General features: G+C 45.6%; 1 protein-coding gene across 2 annotated transcripts; it reads right to left on the bottom strand.

Moving 5' to 3' along the window:
- Positions 1-8,195: 8,195 nt before the first annotated feature.
- On the bottom strand, positions 8,196-16,776 carry LOC309702846 (high mobility group protein B2-like). 2 transcript variants are annotated; one of them, XM_082527468.1, is made up of 5 exons: positions 16,634-16,776; positions 15,031-15,244; positions 10,414-10,565; positions 10,052-10,226; positions 8,196-9,071 (listed from the first exon to the last, which is right to left on the bottom strand). In XM_082527468.1, the coding sequence occupies exons 2-5, from the start codon at positions 15,178-15,180 to the stop codon at positions 8,946-8,948; spliced, it is 603 nt and encodes a 200-aa protein (XP_082383594.1). In that variant the 5' UTR covers positions 15,181-15,244; positions 16,634-16,776; the 3' UTR covers positions 8,196-8,945. The 2 variants fall into 2 exon arrangements, with proteins under 2 accessions (XP_082383594.1, XP_082383593.1); XM_082527467.1 differs by having other exon boundaries at positions 15,031-15,189; positions 16,634-16,768.
- Positions 16,777-17,108: the final 332 nt, after the last annotated feature.

The following is a 17,108-nucleotide window of genomic DNA, read 5'->3' as shown; positions in this document are numbered from 1 at the left end:
CTGTACTTTTAGGTGACAGGAGACATGTGGCCTGGTCAAAACACAGAGAGCTGCACTCTAAAAGATCTTTAAACATAGTAAACATACCTTGTGTGCCACAGACTGCTCCCAAACACGAGGGGACAAGTAATACCTCTAAAACACTTAAGTTGGCTTTATTAAACATTAGATCTTTAGCTGGGAAAACATTTTTAATTAATGATTTAATCACTGAGCACAGCCTTGATTTTATGTTTTTAACTGAAACTTGGTTGGACCAAAGTAACAGTGGAGCTGTTCTCATCGAGACGACCCCTCCTAACTACAGTTTTATCAGTGAGGCCAGGGTGAGCAGGAGAGGAGGAGGGGTTGCTGTCTTATTTAATGAATCATTTCAATGTAAGCAGCTATCTCCTGGAAGTTTTCAGTCTTTTGAATATGTGGCTTTACAGCTGAAGGCCCCATCCAAAGTTGTGTTTCTTAATGTTTACAGGCCTCCCAAATACTGCACAGACTTTTTTAATGACCTCAGTGAACTGCTGTCTGTGATCTGTGTTGATTTCGACTGTGTAATTATTGCTGGGGATTTTAACATCCATGTGGACAACCCTCAGGACAAAGGGACTAAAGACCTGAGTAACACTCTGGGCAACTTTGGGCTGACTCAGCATGTAACAGAGGCCACACATAATAGAGGACACACTCTTGACCTACTGATCTCCAAAGGCCTGAGCATTTCAAAGGTTACTGTGTCTGATGTGGGCCTGTCTGATCATTACTGTGTTTTCTTTGAAAGTAAAATCTCAGCCCACACAAATATATCAACAACAGTGATCACAAAACGGTGTATAACTGAACACAGTAGTGCAATTTTTAACCAGGTCTTCCCATTAACACCTGACCTGCCCAGAGGGTCAGTCAATGAGCTCGTCAATAGCTTCAATGCTAACATGTTAAATGTAATGGACACTATTGCTCCCATTAAGGTGAAGGTTATCTCTGGAAGGAAAAAGTCTCCATGGAGAAACTCCACACTGGTGAAAAATGAAAAAAGAGAGTGTAGGAAAGCTGAGCGCAGATGGAGAAAAACAAACCTGCAGGTTCATTATGACATCTATAAAGAGAAACTTCACAATTATAATTTACAACTGAGGAATGCAAGGAGGTCCTACTTCTCTGACATCATCACTAAAAACAGCCATAATGCTCGGGTCTTATTTTCTACAGTCGACAGGCTAACAAACCCTCCTGTGTCAGTGGCAGCTGAACTTCATTCAACCATGGCCTGCAATGACTTTGCCAAATTCTTCACAGAAAAAATCCAAAAAATTAGACAAGCAATTGGTACATCAACAGCAGATCCAGAAGTACTAGAGGACAATATGTGCTTTGTCCTACTGGTCATTGCTTTGCACAACATGGTAAAAAAAAGTATGCTCATCAAAGTATGCAAATCTCCAGTGCAATGGAGGCCTGTGAGCATACTTTCTGTGTATGTATTATTGTAGAGTCGACCTTACAATATGGAGCATTTTGATGCGGCTGTTGTTGTGATTCGGCGCTGTATAAATAAAATTCCATTGAATATAGAGCACCTGCCTCCTCATTGTGCTGCCTGTTGTTGTTGTTGTGGTTGTTATGACCAGTCTTGACCCCACACATCAGTGATCCAAGATCAAAGATGTTTGAAAACAGTATGGTGTGAAAATACGGCTCTTTGCAACACTTTGTACTTTGGGGTCATTTCTGTCCACGAGGACCACAAGTGTTATAAAATCCAATAAAAACCACATAAAGAAATCAAATTACTTAAAACTTATTGCAATCATGCATAGTATAGTAATGAATAACTTCTGTTATTTTCAGACCATCTGATGAATAAAAAACAAATTTTTGATAGCAAAAGATTTCTTTAGAGGACAAAAATGACCCAAGGACAACACAAGGGTTGGTTCCAGGCAATAAAGTCTAAAAATAAATCCATCTACTTCTTTTTCTGTGTTCCAGCCTCAGTGGCTCTGACACAGTGCTGTAATATTTACACCTCTGATGAAAAAAGAGTTTGTAGTTGCAGAAATACTCGACTCATTTTGGGCATTTACGAGCAGGAACCTCAGAAAGCCCCTCGCTGCTTCACTGGTTAAGAAGCAAAGCAAACATTAGTTAACAGTAATGTAAAATTACGTACGTACTACAAGAAAAGGCTTTTGTTTTTCTGTTCATGGAGTGAAACTGTGGAACAGTCTGAATATGGAATTAAAGCAACGTCCAAACATAAAACTGTTCAAAAAGAGTTATAAAAGTATGATCTTCTCGAACTATAAAGAAAAGGAAAATATTTAAATTAAGTGAATGTCTCTATTTAAAAACAAACAAACAAAAAACTCATGATGTGATCTTATAGTATATCAGAAATCTGTTCACTATTTTTATTACAAATTATATCAGTAAGGAAGCTGACTAAATATTAACTGATAATTTATGGCAAAGGGGTGGGATCAAATAAGTGTTTACTTCTTCCCTTTCAACATGTAAATTAATCAGAACGGGTTTTTTTGTATGTAATTTGTATAGTATTTTTTCTCTCTCTTATTTTCTTTTCTAAATGTAGTTGTATATTGTTCACATGTTGAAATAAATTACCAATCAATCAATCAATTAAGGCCCAAAGTTTAGGAGAGAACGTCAGCACTTCACTAATGAATGCAATGCTGGTTCATGTACTTGTTTTGTAATGTGCATGTTGTGTGTTGCTATTTCCCATATTCTTTGGCACTGATAGATGAAAAGTCTCAGGCAGGACCTGAGCCTGCCAGCTGCTGACAGTGAGCAGGGAGAGAGCAGCAGAAGCTGGTCAGGAGCAGGGCACCTTCAGCCCCCTTCATCAGTCAGAAATCATTTGGGTGTCTGTGTGAAATGTCTGATTTTTTTAAATCTTTTTTGTAGACATATTTATTAAATGTTTAACAATTATATAGAAGAAAGACAATGTAAAGAACAAAACCTTTGTCCCATGAACACGGTCAGGAGTCACAGTCGAGTGTGAGCTGCATGTATACAAAGAAATAAGAAGGAAACAGCAGTTAGAATGAGCATTGTACATGCTGCTGGAGTAATACTTGGCCCCTCTATGAATATTGTGGCCTCTTGATGGCCCCACACTCAGAAACATAGATCCACCACTTTCTTTTCTACTGCACTGAAGTCTAGCAGGACAAGCACAGAGATGAGTCCACTGTCACCACCACTTGTCTTTTCCCAACCATTAGTCCTGTTATTGCACCTGTTGATGTGGGTGTGGCCAATGAAATGTCTCCATTACCTGTGTTGACACCAGGCTGTGACATTCTACAGGTGATGGTGGCACACTGTTCAGTCTTGATTTTGGATCCTGATGTGTGGAGCCAGGGCTTTGGCCACAGCTACTTCCCCCTGTAGACCAGGCTGCTTACAGCACCCCCTGGTGGAGTAAAGTGGAGTAGAGCCATGAGTGAGAGATGATCTCTTTCCTTTGGCTCTGCTGTTTGTCCTCATATGATCCTTCTTCCTGGCAACAGTGGGATGCATAAGTTGGTTGTCATGGTCGCTGCAGTGTCCTCTCCTGCTCAGCCAGAACATTGAGACTTCTGGGTTCTTGGGGACGGGAATGATGATGAAGGATGTGGGGACCACCACATCCGTGGCTGGATTGGTAAAGGGCAGAGAGCTTCCAGTCCCACTCAGACGCCAGCAAGGTGGAGGTGGAGTACTGGTTTGGGCTGGTATCATCAAAGATGAGCTTGTGGGGCCTTTTCGGGTTGAGGATGGAGTCAAGCTCAACTCCCAGTCCTACTGCCAGTTTCTGGAAGACACCTTCTTCAAGCAGTGGTACAGGAAGAAGTCTGCATCCTTCAAGAAAAACATGATTTTCATGCAGGACAATGCTCCATCACACGCGTCCAAGTACTCCACAGCGTGGCTGCAAGAAAGGGTATAAAAGAAGAAAAACTAATGACATGGCCTCCTTGTTCACCTGATCTGAACCCCATTGAGAACCTGTGGTCCATCATCAAATGTGAGATTTACAAGGAGGGAAAACAGTACACCTCTCTGAACAGTGTCTGGGAGGCTGTGGTTGCTGCTGCACGCAATGTTGATGGTGAACAGATCAAAACACTGACAGAATCCATGGATGGCAGGCTTTTGAGTGTCCTTGCAAAGAAAGGTGGCTATATTGGTCGCTGATTTGTTTTTGTTTTGTTTTTGAATGTCAGAAATGTATATTTGTGAATGTGGAGATGTTATATTGGTGTCACTGGTAAAAATAAATAATTGAAATGGGTATATATTTGTTTTTTGTTAAGTTGCCTAATAATTCTGCACAGTAATAGTCACCTGCACACACAGATATCCCCCTAAAATAGCTAAAACTAAAAACAAACTAAAAACTACTTCCAAAAACATTCAGCTTTGATATTAATGAGTTCTTTGGTTGTTGTTCAATAATAAAATGATTCCTCAAAAATACAACTTGCCTAATAATTCTGCACTCCCTGTATAGATGTAAAACAAATATGCCAGCAGTTTATCTCAGTTAACGAGAGGAGCAGGCCTGTGTTTGGCTGCTTCACATAGTGAACATTGGTTGTAGTGTGGGGCATAAGTGTAAAGTAAAGTAAAGTGTGCGTGTTAGTCCCCATAGGGAAATAGTTCCTCTGCATTTAACCCATTCACTCAGTGAAGCAGTGGGTAGCCACCAATGCAACGCCCGGGGAGCAGTGTGTAGGGACGGTACCTTGCTCAGGGGTACCTCAGGGTAGCCGTTCAGTGGAGTCGAACCCCCGACCTTCCGATCATGGGACCACCACTCTACCTACTGAGCTATCCCTGCCCCCATGTAGTCCATGTCTGTTGCTGTAACAGTAGTTCATGTTTAGAATAAAACATCAGTTGATCGGGGCAGTAGTGCCTAAACTGTTGCATAATTTTGCTAAGAGATCTGTTACTTTGTGGTAATCTTAGACGAGTAGTTTTATGGACAAAAACCAGCAGGTCATTCAGTGTTCCCTTAGTGCTGATGTGTCAGACATGTTGGTGTACTATAACTGAAGTAATGTTGTTAAGTCCTTAAAGTCATATTCTTTTATTGTCATGACTCTATTTTTATGTTTGTATGATACCTGATTTATATGGAATATGGCTGAAGTTAACTAAAGCCTAAAATACTTAGTCAGTCATTTGTTTAACAGTAATTTAACATTATATAATTCACATGTAAAACTATGAATTGTAATTTTAAATGGTTTAAAGCATGTAGAATAGCATAAGTAGGCTGGTATATTTCTCCTTTTTTATCAAGAAGCAAAGACGAAAAGGAAAAAAAAAAAGAAAGAGGGCAGGGTTCGGTGGTTGAATCATCCGTCCCCCCCAACGCCAAAACCAAATCTACGCCCTTGGTTGCATATAATTACATTTTTGCTTGATGCATAAAGTTAAAAGATTAAAACTAATAAAACAAGTTTTACAAAGAGACTTTTCCATTTGATTACATTTTGTATGATGGATTATGCAGAAAAAGTAGAATTGGGCTGAAAGATCTATCGTTTTATCACCTCTTCAGGTTGTAAATCGTGTTTTTAAAAAGTAACTAAGTAATTAATTACTTTTGAGAATAAGTAATCAGTAAAGTAATGGGATTACTTTTTTGGGGAAGTAATCAGTAATTAGTTACTGATTACTTTTTTCAAGTAACTTGACCAACACTGCTGATAACAGTGCAAATGTTTGCAATATAAGAAATAAATGAAAAAAGTAAACATCTGTGTTTAGTGAACTTTGCAGTGTTGCTCTGTGGTGCAGCTACTACATCGTAGCAAAGTTTACACACTGTGTCTACTTGATCCACGTCTGACTGAACCCATAATGTTTCCACACCACTGAAGGCTTTTTACCTCTCTTTTCAACAGCAGTCACTCTCCTCTCCAAATAACTTCTGCTTAGCTTTCCGAGCTTCCCTCGGGTCCTCTTAATTGTTGTGATGCGTGTTCGAAATGCTGAGAGGTGCGCTCGATTTGCCACACGGAGCAGCGCGAGAGTAAAGCACGAGGGAGGGGCTAATAATCGTCTCAGTCAATTTTAATGATCGTTGAAAGCCCAGATCGTAATCGTGATTAAAATTCGATTAATTGAGCAGCCCTACTTTGTAGGGTCTTTACCTTACAAAGGAACAGAAAGTAAAGAGGCGGGAACAACAATCCTGGGAGACAGCCAACATCACACCTGCACCGCACTTACAAACAATCAGTGTCTAACTGACTGTTGTACGTCTCATCCTCTAGACCAGCGGTCTCCAACCTTTTTTGCGCCACGGACCGGTTTATGCCCGACAATATTTTCACGGACCGGCCTTTAAGCTGTCAACACAAAAAAATACAACAAAATAAAACTAGTACCGGTACCGAAAAAAAAATATTTATTCATAACACACGTGAAAAGACCCAGGAAAACCGAGTTAATGATAAAAACGATAATGAAATAACGCTGAAAACCGATTAAAAACCCTGAAAACCAGACATTTCACACCTGAGCCTCAACTCTCGCGGCCCGGTACCGGTCCGAGGCCCGGGGGTTGGGGACCGCTGCTTTAAAAGACCATCACGACCAATAACAGAGGAATTATACTGACAGGCCTGCTGCTCACGCTGGTGGATGCAGAGGTCAGCTTGTTGTGATGCATGTCAGTGAGCTGCAGGGACCTTTGAACAGATAATTCCAAAGTAAAATGCTCCCATAGAGTGATGCTACTGCACACGCTTCATATGGATGTCATATGGCATTAATATGTGCTACACCTGCCTCTCAGCATGGACTGGTACAGCACTGTCCTACTCGACCAATCAGAGCACTGTTTACAACATGCCTCACACACAACACGTAAGAGCTTTCTAACATTCCCTCTGTTTGACATGCAGGCAGGAATCAAACCACCAACCTTCTGTTTAGATGACCTGCTCCATGTGGAGTGCACCTCACATGGGCTCACTGTTAGTTTGTTGGCTCTGCTCGCTCCAGCTGCAGGTCAAACAGCTGGTGATGGAGGTGTACCGAGGATGTTACAGCTGATCATTTCTCTCAGAACGAAACACAAACACAGGACAAAAAGACCCCGTGGAAAGTCACGGACTCAGTGATGAACACCGTATCAAGAAAGCACGTCCACACTGAAGGCAGTCAGCTGTAGGTGTGAGAAACAAGGTGCAGTTCCTGCAGGTATTACCTGTAGGAGGGACTCATAACTTTAACAGTAACTATTCAACTAAATAAGGACAGAAACCTTAACTGTATAGGCTAAAACACAGACGTCATGTGATCTGTTGATAAGACCAACACTAGTTTAAATCATCAGTGTGTTTACCAGCTGAGGTAAAGAGTTAACCGCAGGTTGACCTTTGACACCACTGAACCCCGTTTTCTTTAGACTCAGTGTTGTTGAGGTATTTCAGTCAGGTTTAAAGTACTCACAGCACAGTTTGCACTTGTTTTTATTAACCACTGACTCCTTTTAGATGCCACAGCAGATTCTGACAGTGCATCAGTATTTCTGTCATTAGAGCTGCCTCAGTGACTGAAGCCACATCTGTCTGACAGAAGTTTGTCTCTGTTGATAAACTTATCTGTCCCACTCCCGTGTGGTGTACCTCAAGGGTCCATCCTCAGGCCCTTGCTTTTGGTATTTATTGCCAATTTATTACCTGCCATTTAAACAGAATGACCCCTCAGGCCTGTGTCAGAATGTCTTAAGGATATCAGAGCAGGGCTGGCTCTGAAGATTTTATATCATCGCCTCGACATCCACCTTTGTTGTGGTGTTTGTGTCCCGTATTAACTACGTCACGCTCGGCCGCATTGCTATGACGACGGCCACGTACATTAGGTAGTACTCGATTGTAACGCAAAATCTGTCACCCCGAGTCGAGTTGAGGCAAGTCGATCTGAGCAGGTGCTAATGAAAAAGGGACTTGACAATATTTAGTAGCAGCACTGTGACGGGTCTAACCTCTGGAGTCATGACGTAACATCTGCAGGACAGGCTGTTCCCAGCAGTCAGGGCGCTGCGTGAGTCTCTCACAAACAGTGAGGACGAGGGTTTATCCTGCTGAAGAGATCATGTTCACAGATCACAGGTGTGTGTGTGAGTGAGTCAGGGTGGGCGGCGGCGAGTAAGCACAGACTCCGGGTGGGCTTTTCCCTCAGGTGGTTGTTTTATTATAAAAGTTGAAGTTTCTACTCTGACAGTGAACGAAGAACAAAAACGTCCACAACATAAAAACAACATGATGCTGAAGGGGGCGGGGGTTTCCATGGTAACACACAGGAGGGGTGGAGGGTGCAGGGGTAACCATGGTAACAGTGAGAGGAGGGGGGTTACTGTACTGTCCTCTGCTGTGGGACAGTTTAACATCTGATGACCTCACACACACACGTTACTGTAAAGACACACACACCCTGTTCTCACACACACAGTGACACACACACACTCTCTGTGGTCGGGTGTGTGTGTTTCAGAGCACTCCGCCTCCCTCTGTGTCACCAGCACCGACACTCAGTCACATGACTCCTGTGGTCATGTGACCTGTGAGCCAGGCTGAGGCTGTTTAAATAAACGTCTGTACCCAGGTGATGCTGTCAGACTCACCTGATGGAGTCATGTGATCTATACACAAGCAGCTGTTAACCTCTGACCTCTTCTTCTTCTGTCCCTGCCATCAGCTGCAGCAGGAAGTGTTAGTGTGCTTCCTGTCAGGTGGAACCTTGTTTCTATCAGAGGGGGACGGTGTTTAGAAACGCACCCTAACAGAGGAACAGGAAGTCTCTGAAACGTAGACACACCTGCTGTGAGGCTCCGCCCCCTGACCTGCACTCTGAAACACACACACCTGTTTCACTCTCTCTCTAACACTCTCTCTCCCAGCTGCAGCTCTTCATCTCTACTCGTCATCGTCCTCCTCCTCCTCTTCATCCTCGCCCTCATCCTCGTCCTCCTCCTCTCCTCCCTGAGCTGAGGAGCTGGGGTTCCTGGCATACGTGCCGCCGCCGCGGTACGCCACCATGTCCTGAAACACACAGGAAGCAGTTTATCCTCTGTGGCAACACACTCACTAAAGGATTACAAAATAAAAGCCTGACAGAGAGCTCAGTGCACGCGCTCAGTAAATGATTACAAAATAAAAGCCTGACAGAGAGCTCAGTGCACGCGCTCAGTAAATGATTACAAAATAAAAGCCTGACAGAGAGCTCAGTGCATGCGCTCAGTAAAGGATTACAAAATAAAAGCCTGACAGAGAGCTCAGTGCACGCGCTCAGTAAAGGATTACAAAATAAAAGCCTGACAGAGAGCTCAGTGCACGCGCTCAGTAAAGTTGAATGTTTTACACATGTCTCCATGTATTTATTTATTTGTCTGTTTGAAGTCTAACTGTATGAATAAAGGACCCGTCTGCTCAGCAGCAGCATCAGACTGAAGGCTGGACCTGGAGCACCTCAGTCTATGAATCGGTTTCACTGCCACCTGGTGGTGAAATATTAAAATACACAACGCTCCTTTGAATGTTCGTACCACACAGAAAATGCTAGAAGCCTGAAATAAAGAGGAAATCAGACGAACACTCAGTTTATCTAAAACCTGCTGGAACGTGTCAGTTATGTGTTGAAGATCACCCACAGCTCAAACTATATGTGGCCCTTTAACATGGGTACATATTTCCTGCTCCTCAGCCTCACCTGCAGAGCTGACATCAGGGCTCGAACATATGAACATGTTATTTTACTGTCAGTTACCTCAGATTGGACATGTGACCCTGCAGTCTCCAAACAGCTGACAAAAGCAGCTAATGTAATTTAAAACTATTCAAGCATGTTAAAGTAGAAAATGTGTTTTTGCACAGATTAGAGGAACCGTGCAGTACAGAGGAGAACAGAGGCTGATGTTTCTGAGGACCAGATGTACTCTGAGCTCGTCACACCCTTCATACCTGCCTGTATCAGGACACACTGTGACTGGTTTCTACCCTCTGTCTGTGTGACTGAGCCTCACCCGGTCGTATTTCTCTCGTAGCTTCTGGGCCTTCTCCTCGTACGGCAGCTTCTCAGACTGGGACAGCTTGCTCCACATCTCTCCCAGCTTCTTGGCACAGTCTCCTATAGACAGCCCAGGATACTGCTGCTTCACACTGGGACGGTACTCGCTGCAGAACACGAAGAACGCAGACCTGCAGACAGACAGGCTAGAGCTGATCCAGGATCTGCCTCTGTGTTTGAACTCAAGCATGAGCAGCCCTGTGCTGCCCCCTGCTGGCACACTCAAACCACACACTCACAGTGTGTTTGGGGTCTTACATCAGTACATGAGGTGTGTCAGGTGCTACCTGGACCTTCAGAGTGTGTTTGGGGTCTTACGGGGGTCTTTTGGGGGCGTTGGGGTCTTTCCTCTTGCGGCCCCTCTTTCCGAAGCCTTTGGGGGGGACGTAGTCTTTCATCTCACGGTTGTAGCGCACCTTGTCAGCTTTGGCCATGTCCTCGAAACACTTCTTATCACTGGGAGACAGAGCCTGGAGGCAGAGAGCAGACAGTCAGTGTGTGACCTCTGACCTTTGAACTCCCGGGGTCACACTTACAGAAAACAATGCAGAATAATACAGAATCGATTCAGGGAGAGGACCAGTTTTCCTGCTGGGACCCGTTGAACACAGCTGGAATCCAGATGCTTCCATCAGCAGGTAAGAGCAGCTGCACCTGTCTGCTTCAACCACAGCTGCACACATCTGTCTCAGGGTTTGACCTGAGCTGCAGTGGAGCACTGATCAGCGACTCCCTGCAGTGGATCTGTGCTGCAGATGTTACAGCTGTTATCAGTCCCTGTCTCAGAGCTTTGTCTACACTGGAATGAAACATGGGAATAATCCAGTCATGTGACCTGCACACAGTCTTTAGAGTTTAGTAACAGCAGAGCGTGAGCTCCTCAAACCTGACCAGATGTGTTCAACTAAAGTGCTCACATGATGTACGAGTCCAGCACACAGGAAGTGATCATGTTGTTCTGTGGAGCCGGTCTCTTACATTAAGGGTTGAACTGTTTCCTGTCCCTGACAGTTTACACCTCCACACACACACACACACACTACTGTTAGCTGCTCGCAGACCTCCTCAGCCCTCCGTGAGGCCCTGAGCTCCTCTGAGCTCCTTCATCTAGTGAAGAACATGTGATCTCAGCTCACACTGACCGTGCTGACTGATGCTCACAACAAGTTTCACACATGCATCCAGATGTTGTTCTGTCCCAAACCTCTGGGCCCTGAGCAAACGGTCCTGAGGATGGAGGCTCAGGTGGAGTCAGGGTTTGTCAGAGGAGAGCTCATGATTATCTGTTGGGTGAGAGGCTGTAACTGTGTGTCTGTGACTCATGACTTTAACTGATCCATCACACTAACGAGCCCCTCTGTGAATCGCTATCTTATTGTGGTGGAGGTGTTTGAGAGGGATCCCAGGGGCTATGCTGTCGGGGCTTTTTGTCCCCTGGTAGGGTCTCCCGTGGCAGATTTTGTCCTGGGTGAGGGTCAGACAAAGAGTGATTCAAAAACCCCTATGAGTGTAAGAACTAGGGAACAGGACAGGGTTACTGGGGACCCATCCTGGAGCCCGGCCCAGGGAGGGTGCCCTTTTACGGGCTATGCAGCAGCCAAGGGCGGAGACCCTGGCAGACCGATCCCCAGTTACCAAAACCAGCATTAGGACATGGTCACCTGTCTGGTGGGGAAGGACCTTAATTAGTGCGTTAAGTTCAGAGATAGCAGCTATATATAGTCGGCTCGCCTCAACGTACGTTCTCAGCAACCCATGGTGGGGTGCTTGAGGGCTCCACCTGGGGACTCTTAGTGTTCCCCCGGACAAGCTGGAGGGGGTGGCTGGGGACATGGAGGTCTGGGCGACCCGGCCCCGGATAAGTGGGGATGGACACTAACAGGCTGTGTTTTCAGACGCGTTGCTTCATTGGTCACAGAGACATGTGGCTCTGTGTCACTGCTGAGAACTCCTTTCCATCATTACAGAGGAGCAATAAGTGACTCTGTGTGAGGACAGAGCTCTGACACACCTGTTGTCCCAGCAGCAGCAGCACACAGCACACTGCAGTATTTCACTGCTGGGGTTTGTGCAGTAAACTGTGCACCAGACGCTTTAATCACACGTGGAAATCTCCTCCTCCTGAAAGTGACGCTCTCTCAAACTGACTCTGAGCCTCTGCTGTAAACCCACCAGCTTGTTAACATGGAAACAAGCTGCAAGCATCAGTGGATTTGACTCCAATCTCCCTCTTTAACATTAAAACCTTAGATTTCACAGGCTGCATAAAACAACAGATTAGGACACACTGAGGAAAGTCTAATGTTGTGATATCTTTGGCTCCATCATGAAACACGATGTAAATATCACGATATGTCTTGATGGGCGAGCTGCAGTTTAAGACTCCTTGAATTCAAGTTCATGTAAATATCAGCACGTGTGGCATCCACAGCAGCTAACGCTCATAGAAACCACCAAGCAGCAAAAACAACACACAGCTAAAGGAGCAGTTACGTTGTTTAAAACAGAGGATGACTTCCAGCTGGTGGAATAAATCTGTGGTCATGTTACCTTTTGTAGTTTTGCAGGTTACTGCATTTTCTTGGACGTCCTCTTTGTGAAACCAGCAGTGAGTCTGACTCTGCCGCTGTTGCCTTTCCCTGTCTGGTAGTGTAAACACGCACGCTCAGCGCAGTTTTCCATGTGGAGGGGGGATTAATGATGCATTCAAAGGGTGTGGGAGAAAAAACCACTCACAGTGAATTACATTCATACAGCTTAATATGGCCATGACAACCCGTGCTCGATGGTTACGACAAAACCATTTTAACCATGGTTAAAATGGTTTTGTCGTAACCCGCCCTGGGTAGGACCAGCATTTTGTAGATCCTCTGACGTCACGTTCAGGGGAGGCGACCATAACTCACCCTCTGCCCTCTCCTAACTCCAAATCCACTTGTGACCTCGATGAGGAAAAGCAGACAGGATGGAGTTTTGGAACACAGCCCTGCTCTCAGACATCAACATGTTCTTCTACGTGCTCCTCAAACAGCTGCTGTGTGCACTGCTGCCACCTCCTGGTAGTAGCAGCACGTTACAGTCCACCAGCTGCCACTAAACACATTTACACACACACAGCAGCTGATTCATAACCGGTCACATCACTGCTCTGCTGACAGACTGACTGTGCTGAGTGCCCAGACTGAGCAGAAGAGAGCTCCATAAGAACCAGTGCGTTCACCACGCCGTGTGTGTTCTGATGGATTAGAGCTTATTCACATTTCATTGTTTCATTTCCTGTAATTGTCCTGCCTGTCATGTTACAGTGGGTACTCATGATGCTGTGACCGTGTGGAGAGCTCTGAGCTCTTGTACTGAGCAGAGATGGGCAGTAACGCGGTAATCCGATTACTTTTTTCAAGTAACGAGTAAAGTAAGGGATTACTATTGCAAAAACGGTAATCAGATTACCGTTACTTTCCCGTAGGAACGCTGCGTTACTGCGTTACTAAAACCGTGATTTTTTGCGAGAATGTCTCACGACAGTGACGTAAGCGAGTGCGCCGTTAGTGACAACAGCTGTGTGCAGATCAACAGTGGATCACATATCGAGTGCAGAGAGTGTGAGCGTGCAGCGTTTAAAGCGTGGAAGTACTGACCTTACTTTGAGTTTGATTCCATAAAAAGTGACAAAAACATTAGTGTCCGCTGTGCGTGGGAAGAAAACTTCTTTTTACAGCGAAAAAACCCCTAAACTTCCAACAAGCACCGAGTAGCTACGACGTAATGGGAAACTCACAGAGCTGCCATATCCTTCCACTGACCGCGGCACACCTGCACCAGGGTAACCCTCCGCCTACCCTGCTCCTGCTTTACAGGTGAAAATAGAGCAACAGGACCGCTGAGTCTTTGACTTTATTTATTTTCTGCTGTGTTTTACTTGCATCTATTTGAAAGAGTGAGTGTAAACACAAAAAATATTTTATTTTATGTGCAGGAAATAGGTTTAAATGTTAAACTAATTTCTTCCAGTCAGAGAATGTTGCATATAATTACATTTTTGCTTGATGCATAAAGTTAAAAGATTAAAACTGATAAAAGAAGTTTTAAAAAGAGACTTTTCCATTTGATTACATTTTGTATGATGGATTATGCAGAAAAAGTAGAATTGGGCTGAAAGAGATATCGCTTTATCACCTCTTCAGGTTGTAAATCATGTTTTTGAAAAGTAACTAAGTAACTAATTACTTTTGAAAATAAGTAATCAGTAAAGTAACAGGATCACTTTTTTGGGGAAGTAATCAGTAATTAGTTACTTTTTTCCAGTAAATTGACCAACACTGATGCTGGGTGATGAAGAGCACAGCAGTGATGCTGGAGCTGCTCGTGATGTCACAGCGACACGTGTGACATCACGAGCAGCTCTGCTGTGGCCTGCAGCTCTCGTGATGACTCCACCCATTCACCTCTGTGTGTCGGCCGTGTATGTGACACGTAACAAACAGGTCAGAGGCTGATCCACCTGTGCAGGTGAGTCCTGCACAGCTCAGTGTGAAGCAGGAGGATCCTCTGAGTCTGTGCTGCCTGTAAGCAGCTGTTTCTGCTGCCTCAGAGTGAACGTCAGTCCTCAACACTGAGCTGTGGTTTTATTCACCCTGTGCTCCTCTGCAGTTTGTGCTGTGAGGCTCGAGGCGCACACAGAACATCGACTCTGCTCACACAGCCTGTTAACCTGCCAAAGGTTTGAATGAGTTTACACTGTAAGTCTGTGACTGGAGCTGCTGCACAGGAACACCATGACAACTCTTTATTGCTCCCACTATAACCAGTCAAACAGCTGGAGCTGCAGCTTACTGTGTCCTGATAGGACAGCTGAACACAGGTAGGTGAGCTGTTACTCACACACTGATGGGTCAGGTGGTCATGTGACCAGGTACCTGCAGCCCCCCCCCTCACCTTCCACCTCTCGGAGCACTTCTTGGAGAACTCGGCAAAGTTGACCGACTGCTCGGGGTTCTTCTTGCGGTGCTCCTCTCGACACGTCTGCACGAAGAAGGCGTACGCCGACGTCTTCCCCTTCGGCTTGTTGATGTCTTTACGCATCATCGTGGCGGCCTGAAGAACCACCACAGAAGAAGAAGAGTGAGGGGGACGGAGAGCTGAGGCAGTGCTGCAGACACCAGATATGCATTTATAGACTTGGTCCATAATGTTGTACACGTACAATAACAATAAAGGACTTTATATTTACTCACAATTCAACTCTGACCTGTCAGTAAATACTAAGACACTAGGGTGGCACTTGACCTCTGACCCCTGCTGTGATAGATAGTCTAATCAGTAATGAAACATGGGTTTATTTTACATTCAGTGTGCTGGTGGTGATTATTGATCGCTGTGATTACTGACCACCAAATACTAAACTCATCACAGAGAAACCTGATGGTCAGCCACTGTGGGTCCATGTTATTGATAATACCTGATCAGAGGAGCTGATCGGGGTTATTAACGGGTGTTTTGTTCCTGACAGAGGATCAAACATCACTGACACAATAACGATGAGCGACTGGATTTAACCTTTATTTCAGCTTTAAACACGTTTGTGTGCAATGACCTTTTAACCCGTGAGTCTGCTGTTCTTCACGCTGTGACTTTAACCCATAAACCGGTTATATTCCGCCGGTATGAGCCCGTATTTAACGGTAAATGTCCGGTAACAGCTCCCCGTTGGGCCTCGTTGTGAATAACAAAGGCAGCAGACGGGCTCCATTTTCTTTGCCGGGCAGAGGGAGGCCCTTCGGCAGCCTCTCCTCCTTATGTCCGCGCTGGAAGCTCCCCACGGAGCCCGGTACCCGCTGTACGCCCCGGGCTGGAGGTGTGAGAGCCTCGCTGGGGCGGATGGAGGGGAGTATCCGGGACTCGCGCTGATCTGCGGCCGCTGCGGTTAGCCTAGCCACGCTAGCTTCTCAGAACAATGGACCACCATTTGCTTCCCGCCCTCTGCGGAGCTAGCCGCCCCATCCCCCTCTGCTAGCAGCGGCTAACAGTCGCTCGCAGTCCCGGTAAACCCGTAGAGAGGCTGCAGAGAGCACCGCGGGGCTCTCCGGTGATTCACGGACACATTTATCCCAAAGCACCGCCGGTAATGCTGATACGGGCGGTGCTGCAATGGAAACACACAGTCTCTACGTCTACTGCGCATTTTTAACGAAGGGCTCCGTCTATGCATCGGAGAGGTCAGCGTTATATAGACGGGGTCAGGCTATTTCCTGGCATTCATACTCCAAAATGGGCGTTTCGTGTTTACAACAACATGTCTGGATCAGTCCTCCGAGAGGGAGCACACAAAGGACCAGGAAGGACACCACATCCCACCACCGCCAGGCTGCCACCGTCAAAGCGGACATTTTATTCCCGTTTTCCAGCTATTATTCCGGATCTTTTCTCTCTGGATGCCCACATCAGAAACAAGATGCCCGGCACATCCAGCTCATCTCCGGCTCAAATACACTGCTATTTTACCGCAGCCCCGCGGTGGAAGGCCGATCGGGGTACTCACTCGTCAGGAGGGCCGGCTGCAGGTGAAACGGACTGGACCGAGTCTGGTTCTCCGGGTCTCGGGTTCTTGTTGTTGTTTGGGGTTGAAGCTGCGACTGGAGCCGTTGGTTCACTTTCAAACTGGGTCGAGCCTGAGACAGGCTCCACCCACTAGCAACGCCCCCGTTGGTCATTCCTATTGAGGGGGCGGAACACTGTTTGCAAACACGGGCGGAGCTCGTCTTAATACCGATCTCTGATTGGTTATAGCCACTGTTAGTCAAATCCAGTTGTGTCACACGGTTCCGCCCGCAGAGCGACGCTACCAGGGCGGGAATTCTACACATAAACAGGGCGGGGCCAAGTTCTAGAACCTCCATCTGTTTCGTTGGAATTTGTGTATGTCAGGTGTTCTGACCAATCAGAGAAAACGTGGCAGATAACACCGTAGCGATTGAGTGAAAAGGTCTTGAATTTTACAGTATTATTAAATGATT

This window comes from Aulonocara stuartgranti (assembly GCF_965226115.1).
Source record: "Aulonocara stuartgranti genome assembly, chromosome: 3".
In the NCBI taxonomy this organism is placed as follows: domain Eukaryota; kingdom Metazoa; phylum Chordata; class Actinopteri; order Cichliformes; family Cichlidae; genus Aulonocara; species Aulonocara stuartgranti.
The sequence above is the reverse complement of the archived record's forward strand: the minus strand, read 5'-3'. Positions and strand labels throughout refer to the sequence as shown.

Excerpts from the sequence above, each read along its gene's own strand:
- LOC309702846 (XM_082527468.1), bottom strand. The coding sequence starts at position 15,180 with ATGATGCGTAAAGACATCAACAAGCCGAAGGGGAAGACGTCGGCGTAC. Across the intron at positions 10,227-10,413 it reads AACGCCCCCAAAAGACCCCC|GTCTGCGTTCTTCGTGTTCT; the intron begins GTAAGACCCCAA and ends GTCTGTCTGCAG. Across the intron at positions 9,072-10,051 it reads TACGAGAGAAATACGACCGG|GACATGGTGGCGTACCGCGG; the intron begins GTGAGGCTCAGT and ends TGTGTGTTTCAG.